This window comes from Peromyscus californicus, unplaced genomic scaffold (assembly GCF_007827085.1).
Source record: "Peromyscus californicus insignis strain IS unplaced genomic scaffold, ASM782708v3 Scaffold_4__1_contigs__length_199733344, whole genome shotgun sequence".
NCBI classification, from domain to species: Eukaryota; Metazoa; Chordata; class Mammalia; order Rodentia; family Cricetidae; genus Peromyscus; species Peromyscus californicus.
Window position 1 is genome coordinate 15464946 of NW_026294562.1, and position 17082 is coordinate 15482027.

The 17082-nt window shown below is 44.5% G+C and overlaps 1 protein-coding gene across 4 annotated transcripts in view; it reads right to left on the minus strand.

Moving 5' to 3' along the window:
* As3mt (arsenite methyltransferase) overlaps positions 1-17082 on the minus strand; it is a 49018-nt gene that overhangs the window by 4663 nt on the left and 27273 nt on the right. For all 4 annotated transcript variants that reach the window (XM_052761163.1, XM_052761164.1, XM_052761165.1 and 1 more), the window contains one exon: positions 10819-10953. In XM_052761163.1, the coding sequence (XP_052617123.1) occupies positions 10819-10953 (135 nt within the window). The remainder of the gene's footprint in view (positions 1-10818; positions 10954-17082) is intronic.

The following is a 17082-nucleotide window of genomic DNA, read 5'->3' on the forward strand; positions in this document are numbered from 1 at the left end:
CCGTCACATTGAATCTGAAAAGTGAGAGCCTGGAACATGGAGGCTGTGACATTTCTCTGGTGAGAAATAAAGCTGAGATAATTAATAACAGTGTCAATTCATGTGGCCCTTAGGCAGCACCTGGATAGTGCCCACCACAACCAAAGAAATCATTGTAGTACAGACTGGATCACCTTGGGCATGAGAGAGACATGGCCAAATTGGAGCAGGGGTGGGGGGAGGTGGGGGGGTGGGGGGGGACCTGCCAGGACAAAAGCACCCTGTGAGAAGCCCTGAGGAAGCCCGGGGCACTGCCTGAACTGAGCAGCAACAAACCACTCACACCCAGCATTTCAGGATCTGTGAAGGCATGTTCATGCACAGAATGGAAAACAGGCTGTCAAAACACTCCTTGAGAACAGCATGGTCCTTCCCCCACAGGTCAGGCTATTGCCAACTTGGGACAGACTGATGTCCCAAGATGGCCAGAACAGGGTGTGATTTGTCACCAAGTCTGACGGGAAAAAGGGACAAATCAAAGTGAGAAAAAAGAAATAGAGGGCAGGTTAAGACAACAAGAAAGCTGGTGTGACATGGCTTGCTTTGGGCAGCTCTCCTGGGAAGACAGACCTACAAGCTTCCAGAGTCTCACAAGGCTTTGGGAAGGACCTTAAACCTCCATGAGAGGAACAGCATTTCCTAGGAAGGTGAGCAGGTTCTATAATCCAGCATTAATGGCAAAACAAGATGGATCCACCAACTTCCTGGGGCTAGGATAGAGTTGGAGGTGCCTCATAGCAAGAGTTATAGAGAATGACCTGAGTCTCACACGGAGTTGACTAGTTCTCGAAGACAAAGATATGTGGGCACTGAAAGTATACGACTCCAAAGCAAGAATGTTCTGTAGGGTTGGGGACAGCTACTGAAGTTTGTAAGGCAAAGCCATGAGAGTAATCAGTACTGTGGTGCTGACTACTGGGAGGTGCCCCAATCCTGGAGGGTACTAAGAGATGGCTGTTCTGTTAGGAAAGACATGCACAGTCCTGTGGGGGAATCAGGAATCAAGATTTGGGACGCCAAGGTGGTAGTGAGAGGGGAAGCAAAATGGGACCCTGCTCACCTTTCTGCCCCTAGATGGAGAGTAGCAGGAAGCAGAACTAGCCAAGCGGTGGTGGGGCATGCCTTTAATCCCAGCACTTGGGAGGCAGAGCCAGGCGGATCTCTGTAAGTTCAAGGCCAGCCTGGTCTACAAAGCAAGATCCAGGAAAGGTGCAAAGCTACACAGAGAAACCCTGTCTCGAAAAAAAAAAAAAAAAAACACAAAAAAACAAAAAAAGAAAGCAGACCGAGCTATCAGACTGACATACTGCCAGAGAGAGACAATGAAAGAATCAGAGCGGGCTGGGATGTCACTGCTTGTCCACAGCGTCTCCAACAAGCCACATACAACTTGGAGAATGACTGTGGAGTATAGGGAGTCAATAAGGTAAGACCTAGTGTCTATACTGAGGTGCCCATATTACCCAGGGACCCCGAAAAAAAGGCACATCCCCCTAGCCTGTGTTCACACCTTTCTCAGGAATCCTACAACACCAGACTCCCAAGACCGGCTACTGTGCCCTCCCTTGGCTCTTTCTCGGGACAGCAGTGACTCAGGGCCCCATTCCAAGCTGATATTATCTGGTCCCATTCTTGTAAAAGAAACCTGGGGAAAGAGGAAGGTGCAGAACACAGCAGGATGAAGGTGTATCTCTTCTGACAGAGGAGATAGGTCACTGACTCCAGCAAGATCCAAGGCTCCAGGCCCCCCATGAGGTCTCTAGGGGAAGCCAGATCAGGTAAGACCCATTTGTTTCCAGACAGAGTAGGAGATAAAACACGAGTCTGAGAGCTTCCTGTGCCCCTGTGCCCCTGCACCTCCTGCCGGTAACAATATACAGACATGCACAGGGATGGCCAAGGTGCAGACTCTGGGCACTCCTCTACTAGGTTTGCCAAAGCAGCTAGATGTCACCTATACAACAGATGGCATGAGCTGGGCTCTCCTGCAAGAACATGAGGTACCTTGCTCTAAGCTCTGGAAGTTGCTGAAACTGGATAGACATCAATTTCACGCCGTATACAATGTCCTAGTATGAAGGTGGCGAACAGACACATTCTTCACTGGTCACATGCACAGTGGCGTACTAGAAAGCCAGAGGGCAGACCCCCACCACGTCTAGGCAGGGGAAGGTATGGAACCCAGGTACTTACAAAGCTGCCTCCCCACCTCAGGGTATAGTGCTGGATGGGGTTTCACTTACACTGGAAATGTGAGGTGTGCAGATGGGTCGGCTGGAAACCAAAGTGTCTACACTGCAGCACAACCTGCCTCTGACATCATCTGGCTTTCTAGACAGGAGAAAATCAGGGCAGTCAATGGGCAAAATTCTGGATGGTATGATTGCTAGCATGTAGGCATGACTGATGGTCAAGCACGCTGATGACTGGGCAGTATACAAAGAACACACGTCACGGATGGCACAGTAGTAAGCAAAACAAGCATCTACTGGCGTCACCAAGTCTTTCCTCTGAGGAAGATCACCAAAGTCTTGAGACTTTGTGCCAGACTGACAATACCAGGAGCAGCCACTTCCCAGGACACGCTGTTAGGGGTAATACCCAAACACACTGTGACATCTTTGTGTGCCACAGAACCCTTATGCAGCAGGCTTGGTGGAGTGCGACGGAACAATCTTTGTACACTGTAAATATGTATTGCTCTTATTGGTTAATAAAGAGCTGACTGGCCAATGACTAGGCAGAATAAGGTTAGATGGGAGAACCAGACTAAGAATGCTGAGAAGAAGAAGGGTGGAGTCAGAGGAGACGCCATGAGACGCAGAGCGAGCAGGATGGGAGGAAGTACATACATGAGGTAAATGAGCCTCAGGGCAGCATATAGTTAATAAAAATGAGTTAAATTATAAGAGCTAGCTAAAAACGAGCCTAAGCTATTGACCAAGCATTTATAATTAATAATAAGTCTCTGTGTGGTTATTTGGGGGGTGGCTGGCATGACAGAGATGACTGGAGGTCTAGATGGAAACCCTGCCTACAAAGGAGAAAGAAAAGTTTGTTAAAGCAACAGATTCAGACCCTGCGAGGCTCATCTCTGTTGGGTTAAGCTGAAGTCCCTAGAGAACATTAATCATTTAAAACACCTCTTGCTGCCATATCTGATCCTTATGAGTACTTGGGGTCTCTGAGTCCTGCCCCAAAGACCATCCATTTCCAAGCTGTGCATATAGATTCTATGGAGTTAATACAAAGACAGATGGCCCTGCTATTTCATTCACTGTAAGCATTAAATCCAAGTACTCACACCTATAACCTCAGCACCCGGTAAAGTAGAGGCAGGAGAATGCTGAGTTCAAGACTAGATTGGGCTACAAGGCAAGCCCACATCAAAAAAGATCTAAATAAATAATAAATAAATGCAGAGATGGGGAACAATATGGTCGCTTCAGGTGGCTTGCTCCCCTGGTAGGCTAGCTATTCCTCCTCCAGTACTAGGTGTTTCCAGTCTTCCAACTTGGTCCTTAGTGGCTCACTAGACCCTTGTAGCCTCCATTTTGCTAGAAATTTGCATTCAGACTTCCATTCATCACAATGGTCTTCAGTGGGTTTTTTTGGCAAGTTTGGGGTACGTGTGTGTGTGTGTGTGTGTGTGTGTGTGTGTGTGTGTGTGTCCCCTGGAAGTGGGGCTATTAGCAAACCTAAATTAATGCCTAGTCAGTTTCTTACCCTTTTTGTGGGAGATATGTCAAACTGTCAGTTTTGTTCCGGCAACTCCGCAGAAAAGGTGGATCATGTCTTGACCCACATTCCTGTTACTTGCACAGGTGTCTGGCCTCCTCTCATGTAGCATGTCTACGGCTGCTGTGGACTCTCTTTACAAGTTGAACAAATGGCCTCATAGCACGCTGCCAGCACAGTGCTAACACCCCTTGCAGGATCAGGGTGTAGTGTGGCAGAGAAGGGCACATGAAATAGAAAGAATTATAAGGAATGTTGTGATTGGTCTCAGAGCTGGGCAGTGGTGGCGCCTGCCTTTAATCCCAGCACTAGGGGGCAGAGGCAGATGGATCTCTGTGAGTTCAAGGCCAGCCTGGTCTACAGAGTGTGTCCCAGGACAGAGTAAGACCCTGTCTCAAAAAACAACAACAACCACAACAAAAAGATTGATCTTGGTATGACTGCAGCCATCTTCAGCCAAAGTACCCTAAGTATCAGCAGTGCCTGCAGCTCTCCATTAATGATAACAGATGAAAACCATCAGAGCAGCATAGAGAGCATCAATACCCAGCTCCTTCAGAACAGCATAGAGAGCATCAATACCCAGCTCCTTCAGAACAGCATAGAGAGCATCAATACCCAGCTCCTTCAGAGCAGCATAGAGAGAGAGCATCAATACCCAGCTCCTTCAGAACAGCATAGAGAGCATCAATACCCAGCTCCTTCAGAGCAGCATAGAGAGCATCAATACTCAGCTCCATGAGAGCAGCATAGAGAGCATCAATACCCAGCTCCTTCAGAGCAGCATAGAGAGCATCAATACCCAGCTCCAAGATGCACTGGCCACTTTGATAAATTCCTAAGATAAAATAGACATATCCCGGCTACAGTAAAGTCACTTCTGTCATTTTCCACAGACACTCCTCTTTCTGGCCCACATTTTAAGGCTCCAACCAATATTGCTGCTATCTAGGACCACACTTCTCTCAGTAAGACCATCAATATACTGTACTGTGTGTAGGCCTGGATCTATCTGCTCTCCCTCAGCGCCTCACATCTGTCCTCAGATACTAGGACTCAGTGATCTCACAGCAGGTCTCTAATATACCTGATTCTCTTAAAGAATGTGACGGGGAAATACCACAAGGCCTAAATGTATATCAATGTATGCTCACTGTATAAACCATAATAAAATACAAACAACAGGAAAGGAGAAAGTTTTGGATAACGATAATTTCTGAGACCGAGTAAAGGGCACATGGGAGAACAATTATAGAATCTTGAAAAGATTCTATATGGGCAGTGGTGGTGCATGCCTTTAATCCCAGCACTCGGGAGGCAGAGGCAGGCAGATCTCTGTGAGTTAGAGACCAGCCTGGTCTACAAAGGAACTTCCAGGACAGCCAAGGCGACACAGAGAAACCCTGTCTCAAAAAAAAAAAAAAAAAAAAAAAAAAAAAAAAAAAAAAATGATACAAGGCAACATTCAACATTTCAAAATAGTGAAGAAATGATGATTATTTAATAAACAAAGTAAAACTTGGACTAGTTGATATTTGGACTAGTTGATATTTAGAATGAAATGTTATAGGCTCTGTAGTTAAGAAACAGGACCCCGCCGGGCGGTGGTGGCGCATGCCTTTAATCCCAGCACTCGGGAGGCAGAGCCAGGTGGATCGCTGTGAGTTCGAGGCCAGCCTGGACTACCAAGTGAGTTCCAGGAAAGGCGCAAAGCTACACAGAGAAACCCTGTCTCGAAAAACCAAAAAAAAAAAAAAAAAAAAAAAAAAAGAAACAGGACCCCAAAGTTTCTTCTACCAGAAAATTGTTCATTATGTCCACAGGCTTCTAGGGAATTATTATCTAAATACTAGAGTCCCCAAATGTTTCAAGGTTGAGGCTTCTATACATTTTTGGCTTGTCTCCCATATATGGCCACATACATTTTTATTGGATACTTTAAGTTACTGGGCAATAGCAGCGAGAATGAGACGGGAGAGGAGGAGGTAAGGGGCTGCGGGAGAGACACAGTCAGTCTGCACCCACAGACAGGGAGCTACTGACCACCCCACATGCACACACACGGACACCGACCAGTCCACGTGGCTGTTTCCTGGGCGTTTCTCTTCTTAGTCCTTGGGGGCTCCCTCCTTCCCCAACCACAAATAGTCACTTTGAATCTAGCATGGTGGTCCATGTCTGTAATCCAGAATTTGGGAGGTAGAGACAGGATGGTCAGGAGTTCATGCCAATCTGGGCAACATAAAACTGTCTCAAAAGAAAAAAAAAGGGGGGGGGGGGTCACACTTCTATTTTAAATTTTTGCTTTAGGTAGATTTGGTTCTCAGCACCTACATGGTGGGTCCCAACCATCTGTGACACCAGTTCCAAGGGATCCAACAGTGTCTTCTAACCTCCACAAGCACCAGGCACACACATGGTGCACAGACATCATACATGCAGGCAAAACACTCATACACATAAAATAAAATAAATAACAAATCTTTTCATGTATGACTAGAATGCAGTATTTACTGGTGAGCATGATTGAGGAGGGACAGCCCTGTGGAAGCCCGCCTAAAAGAATGCCCATCACCTGTCTAGGAAATCATGCATGACCGCACAGCCGTTGGCCATGAGTCATTCTTCAGACAACATGTTTTCAGACGTAGTCTCATTGAACTTGTAAAAGCCCCACTTCTCTAAGACATGGATCTTCTGGTGGTCTGAGAACCTAAACTTGGTCCCTCATAGGACCTCTATCACATATTCCCTGCTCTGCAGCTTGGCACAAATGGATGTGATGATCTGGCCATAGCAAACTTTTGCCCACTGTGCCCAAGGACTTCCTAAAGGCACCTTGCATCCTTGCCTGCAACCCTGACAGAGTGGTCATAAGATCAAATACACGAATTTCACATAGAAAAGGTTGTCTTCAAGGCTCCTCAGGGCAACCCACTCAAGCAACAGGCTACATATACCATCACCCTATCGCAGTATTTATGCTAAATTTCAAGATGTGAAAGCAAAGCAATTAAAAAAAAAGGAAGAGAACCTTCATAACAGATTTGACAATAGATTCTTAGACATGCTCCAGGAAGTACCAACAACTAAAAAAAAAAAAAAAAAAAAAAAAAAGAGTTACTCAAAACCAAACTTAAAGACCTTTTGTGCAACTAGGAATACTATCAAGACAGTAACGAGCTATGTATCTGACAAGGCCTGGGGTTCAGAACATACATGCTCAAGTCTGGGGTGTAGGTCAGTAGTCAGAGCTTGCCTGCAGTGTGTAAGGTCCTGGGTTTAACGCCAGCACCACAAAACAAAACAGACAGAATACAAACATAAAAAAAAAAAAAAAAAACAACTCTTACAACTCAATAGCAAAAGGCAACCAACCCAATTTAAAAATGGGCCAAGACATGATGAGCCGCTTCCTCAAAGAAGATTCGCAAACGGCCACTAAGCACAGAGAAAGGTTCAACACTGGTAAGCTAGAAAGAACCTCAGATCAAAGCCATCCAACTTGCCCCCCACGTACCATCACCAGCACCCACAAGGTGCCTCACAACCATCTTAACTCCAGTCCCAGGGGACCAGATGCCTTCTTCTGACCTCTGTGGGCACCAGGCACATACATGGTACACAAACATACATACAGGCAAAACATTCATATGCAAAAAAGCAAAATTAAAAAGAAAATCTAACATTAAAAAACAAATGAATAAGTCAGGCACACACCTTTAATCCCAACACTCCAGAGGCAGAGGCAGGTGGATCTCTGTGAATTTGAGGCCAGCTTGGTCTACAGAGCAAATTTCAGGACAGGACTGTTACACAGAGAAACCCTGTCTCAAAAAAAAAATGAATAAATAAAATTTAAAAAGCCAAATGAGCCGGGCGGTGGTGGCGCACGCCTTTAATCCCAGCACTCGGGAGGCAGAGCCAGGTGGATCTCTGTGAGTTCGAGGCCAGCCTGGTCTACAGCGCGAGATCCAGGAAAAGCACAAAGCTACACAGAGAAACCCTGTCTCAAAAAACCAAAAAAAAAAAAAAAAAAAAAAAAAAGCCAAATGAATAAAATAGGCCTAACAACAGGTTAAGATGGTTCATGAAATCATCTCTGAGGTAATGGAAGGAGGCCAGTTTCTTCAGTTCCCATCTGTCTTTTCTCGCCTTCTGGCTCCTGAACCTTCCAGTATCTGGGAAGCCTTCCTAGCTTTCCTTTCTTAAAAATCTTTCTTAGCACAACTGTTTGCTGTTGCACAGGGTGGGCACTGGTGTGACAGCTTATTCTGGAAAGCTCCCATACTGGTGAGAAGCCATGCCAACTCCTGGCTGCACAGCAGTACAGACTTACAGAGGTTACTACTCACAACGGGCCCGGAGAGACGCAAGAGAACACCTTTAGACTCTACATTCTGAGGGCACATCTGTACCTCGTGTGACAGAAAGGAGTGTGCATGGACCTGTTCTTGCTAGTGGCCTGTTTGTTCCGAGTTACCTCCCTAGGCCAGATGGCCCTGGAGAGACAAGGACAATAAAGATGGCCCAACTGTTCAGAGGACAAGGAAAGAGGGCAAGAGATGATAAGGACAGAGGCGCTGACATCACAGATCTCAGGGACAAGGCTGGCCCCCTGACAAGAGGGAGAGAACGCTGGGGAATGATCGCCTCTGCTCCCCCTGCTCTGCGGAGGCTGTTGGCTGTAGATAAGGGAAGGCAGTTTTCAGGGTATCAGGCCATGGCCTTCTCAGATCACCTGCCTTCTGCAGAAGCCCAACTTAGAGATTCAATTCTGTGCCTGCTCTTGCCACGTGTAGTGACCGGCAACAGGACTGCTGTGTTCCGGTGACAGTGCTAGGGATACAAAGTGACGCAGCTACTATGGAAAACAGCTCGGTGGTTCTTTACACGCTAGGAATATGCATGGACGTGGTAGCACATTCCTTTTAATCAAAGTACTCTCGAGGCAGGAACAAGTGGATCTCTGTGAGTTCAAGGCCAACTGGTCTGCATACAGAGTTCCAGGCTGGCCAGGGCTACACAGTGAGATCCTGTCTCAAAAACAAAGAAACAAACAACATCAAAAGCCACCAAAAGTTAGAAATGTAGACAAAACAATTCCGTTCTTAGGTATATATGCAAAATCTTTGAAAGCAGAAACTCAAGCAAGCATTTGCACATCCATGTTCCTGATAGCACTATTTAGTCTCCAAAAAGCAGGATGACACATCCAGTGGAGGACAGATACACAAATGTGCTCTAGCTCTACCCCGAGCAGTGAAGCTCTGATGCATGCTCCCATTGAAGAAGCAGCCTTGGAAACACGGGTGAAAAAAAGTCGGATACAGAAGGCCATGTGTGTATGAATTCAGCCATATGAAATGTCCAAAAGAGGCAGAACCAGAGTCGAAGCCAACCAGTCACTGCTGAGAGGCAGTGGGAGGAGGGCTGGAAATCGCTGCTCAATGGGTATGAGGTGGTGAAAGTTTTGGAAGTAGAGTGTTGATGGCTGTACGACCTCGTGAGTGAACTAAATGCTACCGAGTTATTATTTCTAAAAGCATAAATTGCCGGGCGGTGGTGGCACACGCCTTTAATCCCAGCACTCGGGAGGCAGAGCCAGGCGGATCTCTGTGAGTTCCAGGCCAGCCTGGTCTACAGAGCCAGATCCAAGACAGGCACCAAAACAACACAGAGAATCCCTGTCTCGAAAAACAACAACAAAAAAGAATGTCAAATGGGGAGCCAATGAAAGGGCTCAGCAGGTAAAGGTGCTTGCTGTCAAAGCTGGTGACCTGAGTTCAAATCTCTAAACCCCATGTGATAGAAAAAGAGAACCAACTCCCATAAGCCATCCTCTGACCTCTGAACACCTACACACACACACACACACACACACACACACACACACACACACACACACACACACACAAAAATAAATATATAAATTAATTAATTAAAAATGTTGAAAACACACACTAATAAACATAAATTAATTTAAAATGTTAAAAACACACTAATAAACATATAAATTAATTAATTAAAAATGTTAAAAAACGTTTTTAGTGCTGGAAAGATGCTCAGCATTGGCTGCACCTCCAGAGGACACAGATTCAAGTCCCAGCACCCACATGGCAGCTCATAACTGTCTAAAACTCCAGTCCCAGGGGAACTGGATGCCCTCTTCTGGCCTCTGCAGGCACCAGGCACAAATGTGGTACACAGACAGACAGACATGTAAACAAAATACCCACAGAAATAAAATCAAATAATAATAGTTTTAAAAAATCTTTTTAAGTTTCTAAGTGGTTAAATTGGTAAGAATTATTTAATTTTATCTTAGCATTGGCAATTAACAGAAGGAAATATAGGCCGTTTATAATGTTCACCTGGGGTTAGGGTTTGTTTTGTTTTGTTTTGTTTTTGAGACAAGGTCTTCCTTTGTTACCACGTTGGTTGAACTCCTGGATTCAAGTAATGCTCCCCCTTATTCTTAGTCAGCAGAGTTATGGACATGTGGTACTGGGTCCAGCATGTAGTGTGTTTGTGTGGTAACTGAATCTTTTTGTATCTGGGCCCTTTCGACAGCTTCCCAGAAAGTATATACACAAACACAATTGTAGAGGACTTACAGATACCTTCCATTCAGTTAACTCACAGGTATTCCCAAAACTCAGAGATGATTATTGACTTGCTAAGAATTAGGGGGAAAAAAGAATTTAGGGGCTGGAGAGATGGCTCAGGGGTTAAGGGCACTGGCTGCTTCTCCAGAGGATCCAGCTTTGACTCCCAGCACCCACATGGCAGCTCACAACTGTCTGTAACTCCAGTTCCAGGGGATTCACAGTGCACAGGCATACATGCAGGCAAAGCACCCATACACATAAAATAAAAATAAATCTTTAAATAAAAAGAATGTGTCAAATCAAATCAAATTATTTATACGTATTAGTTGTGGTAGTCAGCGGCAAAGAAAACTATTGTCTCAGCAGAGCCTGGAGTTTGTGGTTGTCTTAAGGGCCCTGTTTAAAGTAGAGAACTGAAAGTCAAACCAACCTTTGTTTCTAATTCAGAACAGCCCTGGGTAGCCAGCAGCATGGCTCCGACAGGTGTGAAGAGAAACTCTCCAGCAAAACGTGAGTTCTTCAAGACAGCTGCAGTCTCTCCATCCACGTCAACAGCTTCGCCTTCCTAAAGGGCAGCGAAAAGTGAGTATCAAAAACGTCACTTTAGCACTTCTGGTTCCAGGAATCAAACTCAGGTGCCAGGCTTCCCCAGGCAAGCACCCTTACCTGCTGAGCCATCCTGCCAGCCCAGCACTTTGAATTTATTAGAAAATATCCAGGAGCTTACTAAGTGTGGCATTTCGGGGAAAAGGACCACACCAACCTCTAACGTGCTACTCTCCTGTCCTCAGACCCTCTACTGATGTCATGTCTATTTGCAGATGGTCAACTGAGCAGTGTCAGGATCACTTTTCTTAAATGACACTGCCTCAGTATTTAATGTCTTTTCAGAGACAGCTAGGGAAACCATCTCACCCGGAACTTTACTTCATCAGTTAAACGGAAACTTTGGACCAGTTGTTTCTGAAGCATATTTCTGTGACTCCCAAGATGCTTGGGAAGTGAGTTATATAAAAGCGGTGGTTCTCAACCTGTGGGTTATAATGACCCTTTGTGGTCTAATGACCCTTTCACAGGGGTCACCTAAGACCATCCAAAAACACAAATATTTACATTATGATTCATTACAGTAGTAAAATTACAGTTATGATGTAGCAACGAAGTAATTTTATGGTTGGGGGTCACCACACCATGAGGAACTGTAGTAAAGGGTTTGTAGTAAACAGCATTAGGAAGGTTGAGAACCACTGATAGAAAGCAATGCATGTTATTCAGTAAGTATTTTCTCTTTTATTAATTTTTAAACTTTTTAAAAAGCATTTTTGTATGCGTGTATGCACATGTTTGAAGGCATGTTGCCTAAGCACAGGTAGAGGCCAGAAGAAAGTACTGGGTAATGCCTCCTATTACTGTCTGTCTGTTCCTTCAGGCAGTCTCCCCCTGAGCATGGCATTCACATTCTCTCAGCCGGGTTGGCAGCCAGTGAGCCCCAGCAGCCCTCCTGTCTCTGCCTCACTTTGGAGCTGGTATGATCTATGTACACAGGACAGCTGCTTGGCACGTGGTGCTGGGATCTGAACTCTGGTCCTGGTGGTCGTATAGCAAGCACTGGACCATCTATCTGATTCCCCCTTCTAAAATTTATTTTAAAGACAAAATCCAATGATGTATCCCAAGCTGATCTGGAACTCACCTTATATCCCAAGCTGGCCTTGAACCTGCAATTCCTCCTAAACCTCATATGTGCTCAGACTGCAAATGGGTGCCACCATACCCAATATAGCATTTTCAGTAAGATTTTCTTTTTCTTTTTCTTTTTTTTTCTTTCTCTCTCTCTCTCTCTCTCTCTCTCTCTCTCTCTCTCTCTCTCTCTCTCTCTCTCTCTCTCTCTTTTTGGACAGTATCTCTTGTCATTTAGGCTGGCCTTGAAATTGCTGTGTACCCAGGAATGACCTTGTGTGAGAGCCAACCTTACATTTTAAATTTTAATTACTATGCCTAAGAGATTCATGAAACAACAAAAATGCCTCTGGTCTGCAAACCCCTTGCCCAAGGACAGATAGTTCCTGAAATGCTGGAGGCTATTGTTTATGGGAGATAACAAGCCACATGTTTTCACTCCCCTAAACAGGTTTGTTTGACCCATATATACCGGATGTGCTTGATCACATGTGGGCTGGAGGTATGTAGGCAGAAAATATGTCAGGATGTACACTCACCCCGATTGGGCCTGGTGGGAAATGCATTGAACTACGGGTTTTCCTCCTTAAGCCTTTGACATACTTGATTTGGGGCCATTTCCCAGGAACCCGGGTATGGACCTGGCCAGTGCCCATCCACCTGGCCAGTATTTAATTAAAGCTTGCTTCAAGTTTGACTTTGATCTGTGGTAGTGGTCTTCTTTGAGATCAGTGGGATTAACACTTGAATTCCTAATCCTCCTGCCTCTACCTTCCTGGGATGACAGGCATGTACCACCATGCCTGTTTTCATGCAGTGCTGTGGATTAAACACCAGCTTCATACATGCTAAGCAAGCACCCTACCAACTGAGCTACATTCCCAGCCTCAGATTTTGCTTAAAAAACAAAAACAAGCCGGGCGGTGGTGGCGCACGCCTTTAATCCCAGCACTCGGGAGGCAGAGGCAGGCGGATTTCTGTGAGTTCAAGGCCAGCCTGGTCTCCAAAGCGAGTACCAGGAAAGGCGCAAAGCTACACAGAGAAACCCTGTCTCGAAAAACCAAAAAAAAAAAAAAAAAAAAAAAAAAAAAAAAAAAAAAATCTCACAATGAGGACCCTGCATCTAAGCATCCTCTGGCAGCTACTGAGGAGTCCTTCTGCTTTGGATGCTCATCCATTTGTTTATTTTGAACTGGTTCTTGGAATCCTATTTGTTGACTATCTGGTTTTGTTTGCTCGCAAGTGTTGTCTGTTTTGAAAGTTTTTAGGTTTCTGCCCTGTTTGTTTGCTCAAATCAGAGGGCATTTGATTTCTAGCAGTGGTTTGGTTTGATCATTTGTTGGGAGTCTTTTTTTTTCCCCTGACACTCCTTCCATATCTAAAGTAAAGAGAAATGTTCAGAAAAAACAGATTACTTGGTATTCCAGCTAGTTGATTCCAGCATGTAAATTCAAAGTGCAAGATCCAACGGAACTGGGATTACAGGTGGTTGGAAGACATCATGTGGGGCTGGAAAGGAAACTCAGGTCCTCTGCAAGTGCAACAAACGCTCTTAACCACTGGGCACCTCTCCAGACTCAATTAACCGCTAAGTTGGTTTATTCTGCACACTAACTAGAAGTCCTAGGTAATACAATTTTTCTTTCTTTCTTTTTTTTTTTTTTTTTTTGAGACCAGGCTAGCCTCCAACTCTTAGAGATCCTCCTGCCTCTAACTCCCAAGTACTGGGATTAAAGACATGCACCACACCCAGTTCAATTAGAAAAAAAACTTTTTAAATCATAAATATGAATCTGCTTTAACTGACATTTAAATCATCTTTAAAAATAAATAATAAAATTAGTAATTTACAAAACTTATAAGACCTCTACATAGAACTGCATCTAAGTTAAAAGATGATAAGAAAAAATAAATGGAAAAGCAATTTAAAATTTTTAGAGGTTATATCAAAACTAAAGATGGGGGCTAGAGAGGTGGCTCAATAGTTAGGAGAACCTGCTGCTCTTCCAGAGGACCCTGGTTCGGTTATTACAAAATAATTATAAAATAATTCATTAGGGAGAAGACCGTGGGCGTGGGGAGTCAGGCACTCAGTCTGGTTAAGGAGAATGGGGACATCCGGGGATTCTTTGGCTGTTTAAAATGCTTGCTTTTCTCATCTAATACTTTTGCTTCTTTAGGCCACACTGTGTTCTTTATTATTTTAATTCTAGGTGTTATAGTCTATTATATATCACATATAAACATTATGTCAGATACAGGGGTGAAAAAGAGAAACAAAACCAGACCCAGATCATGGCTGGTAGATTCGGTGATAGGATCCAGGGATATCTTCCTTAAAAATCTTACCAATTTTTTCTCTCTCCTGAAGACTGCTTCCATGCCTACTCAGCCTCATTTCTATCAGATTCTAGGAACAAGACTTCCCAGCACCACAGGACAGAAACAATACTGGGCCTTGGCATGCACAAAATGTGATGCTTGGCCAACAGGGGGAACTGTGAAGACCCAAGAAGAAGAAGCAGAAGGAAGGTGGAGGAGGATGCGGAGGAAGATGCGGAGGAGAGGTGTGTGGAGAAACGCTGTCTGTGCACCCATGTTCAAGAGTCTACAAGGCCAAATGATTGAACTTCAAGACTGTGGGGAGTGAAAATGCTGCAGACCAGAACCAGATCATCTTGACATGTTTTTAGTCCCCTGACATACATCTGTTGCTCACACCAGTGTCTACCCTGACATTCTTCTGACTATTGAACTTTACAATGTATTCTCAGCAGATCATCAGCTTCACCAACCCAAAATCAAGAATGTCATCAAATAGCATCAGAAACCTATAGCAGAATATTCCCCTGTCTGGCTTACCACAACCGCCTACCCGTGGCTTCCACCAATGTATTTGGTAGACACTTTAATTTATACATGTCTTTGTTCTGGAACCTTTCCCATAGTGTGATGTGCTGTTTGGGGAAATCTGAACCTATGCTCCTTGGACCAGGGTCATCATATTTGGTTCCAAAATAAACCAGCTCTTATCTCTTCGAGGAAAGAACTTCACTTTTGCATCAGTGACATTCTACTTTTCTCAGAGCTAGAATATGAGCCTGGGTATTTGATTCCAAAGACTGTACTTTTCTACATTGAGAAAACAAAGCCCTCTGTTTACAAACGGCTTGATTACATGACACTGCTGTGCCATACTGCTTTTCCATATGCTCACTGGTCTCTCTATAGAATGTCTGAATGAAGCTTTATCCAAGTTCTTAGACGTGATTATAGTACTGTAATTAGAAAAATATTTCATTCATATGAGATGCAGGCTGAAATATTTAAGGCGGGAGTTATCATGTCTATAATTTACATATGTATATCAGGGGTGTATATGTTTTAAAAGAAGTATGCCTGCCATTACACTATTTTGTCACTATGTGAACACCATAAATTTGTACTCACACAAGCTTAGATGTTATAGCTTTGTACACACCTAGGCTATACATTGTGTATCTAGTACAACCCATCGCTCCTGTGGCCACAATAAACAAAATAACACAAGATTAAATCAAGCTAAAGAGGAAATGATCAGACAGAGTCAATTCAAAGTGCGAGGCTGCTGATGAAACAGAACCACATACAGTTTTACAGTAAGCCCTGTGGTTTTCTTTTTATGTATGAGGATATACATTTGGGGTGCTGTTCTTGCAGAGAACCCAGGTTCAGTTGCCAGCCCCAAAATGGTTGCTTACAAGCATCTGTTAACTCCAGTTCCAGGGGATCAAATGACCTCTTCTGGCCTTTATGGGCACTAGGCTTATATGTGGTGCACACATACATACATGCAGACAAAACACACACAGAAGTCAGTCTTTTTTTTTTTTTTAAGGATGCTTGGAGCTGTGAAGACGGCTCAGGGAAAGAAAGCACTTGTGGTATGCATGAGGACTAGAGTTCGAATTTTCAGCATCCACATAAATGCCACGTGGGCACGGCAGCCTGGCTGGAACCCTCCTGCTGGAATCTGGACACAAGAAATCCCTGAAGCAGCTGGGCAGTGGTGGCACACGCCTTAAACCCCAGCACTTGAGAAGCAGAGGCAGGTGGATCTCTGAGTTTAAGGCCAGCCTGGTCTACAGAGTGAGTTCCAGAATAACCAGGGTTACACCGAGAAACCCTGTCTCAGGAGTTTAAAAAAAGGAAATCCTTGAAGCATGCTGGTAGCTAGACTAGTCAAATCAGCAAGCTTTAGGTTCAAGGAACCTCAATAGAAAGGATGAAGAATGATCCATGAAGACAAAGTCAACCTCCACACGTGTATAAACACACACATGTGCACACACATAAACACACGCAAGTAATAATAGACAAGAGGAGGAACTGAAAAGTGGTTGAGAGTGCTTGTCGCTCTTCTAGACAACCTGAGGTGGGTTCCTAGCACCCGGTCAGGTGGTTCCTGAGTACCTGCAGGTCTAATTCCAGGGGATCCAACAACTTCGGGCTTTTGTGGACACGGTATTCATATGCATAACCCGCCCCCACACACTTAAAATAAACTTAGATTTTCGGGGGGGGCGGGGGTTTGTTTGTCTGTTTTTGCAAGACAGGGCTTTTCTGTGTAACAGCTCCAGCTGTCCTGGAACTCACTCTGTAGACCAGGCTGGCTTCAAACTCACAGAGATCCACCTGCCTCTGCCTCCTGAGTGCTGGGATTAAAGGTGTTCATCACCACCACCTGGCATTATTATACTATTTTTTTTTAGCCTTAATGCAATTAAAAGTATTTTTATAATATTGAGAAAAATTCTTTTCTGATTTACTTAATAAATACACACAAGCAGGAGATCATGCAGTGTGACACCCAGACCTGTGATCAGTTACAGCCTCCTCAGTCTCCACTCACCTCCTCACCTTGGGCTTCTACAGAGTGAGAGCTTCCAGTATTTGAGAAGCGTGTGAGCCAGATCTGAGTGTCCTATACACCGAGGAAACATGCTTCCAGATGGAGTGGGAAAGAGCGTGGTGG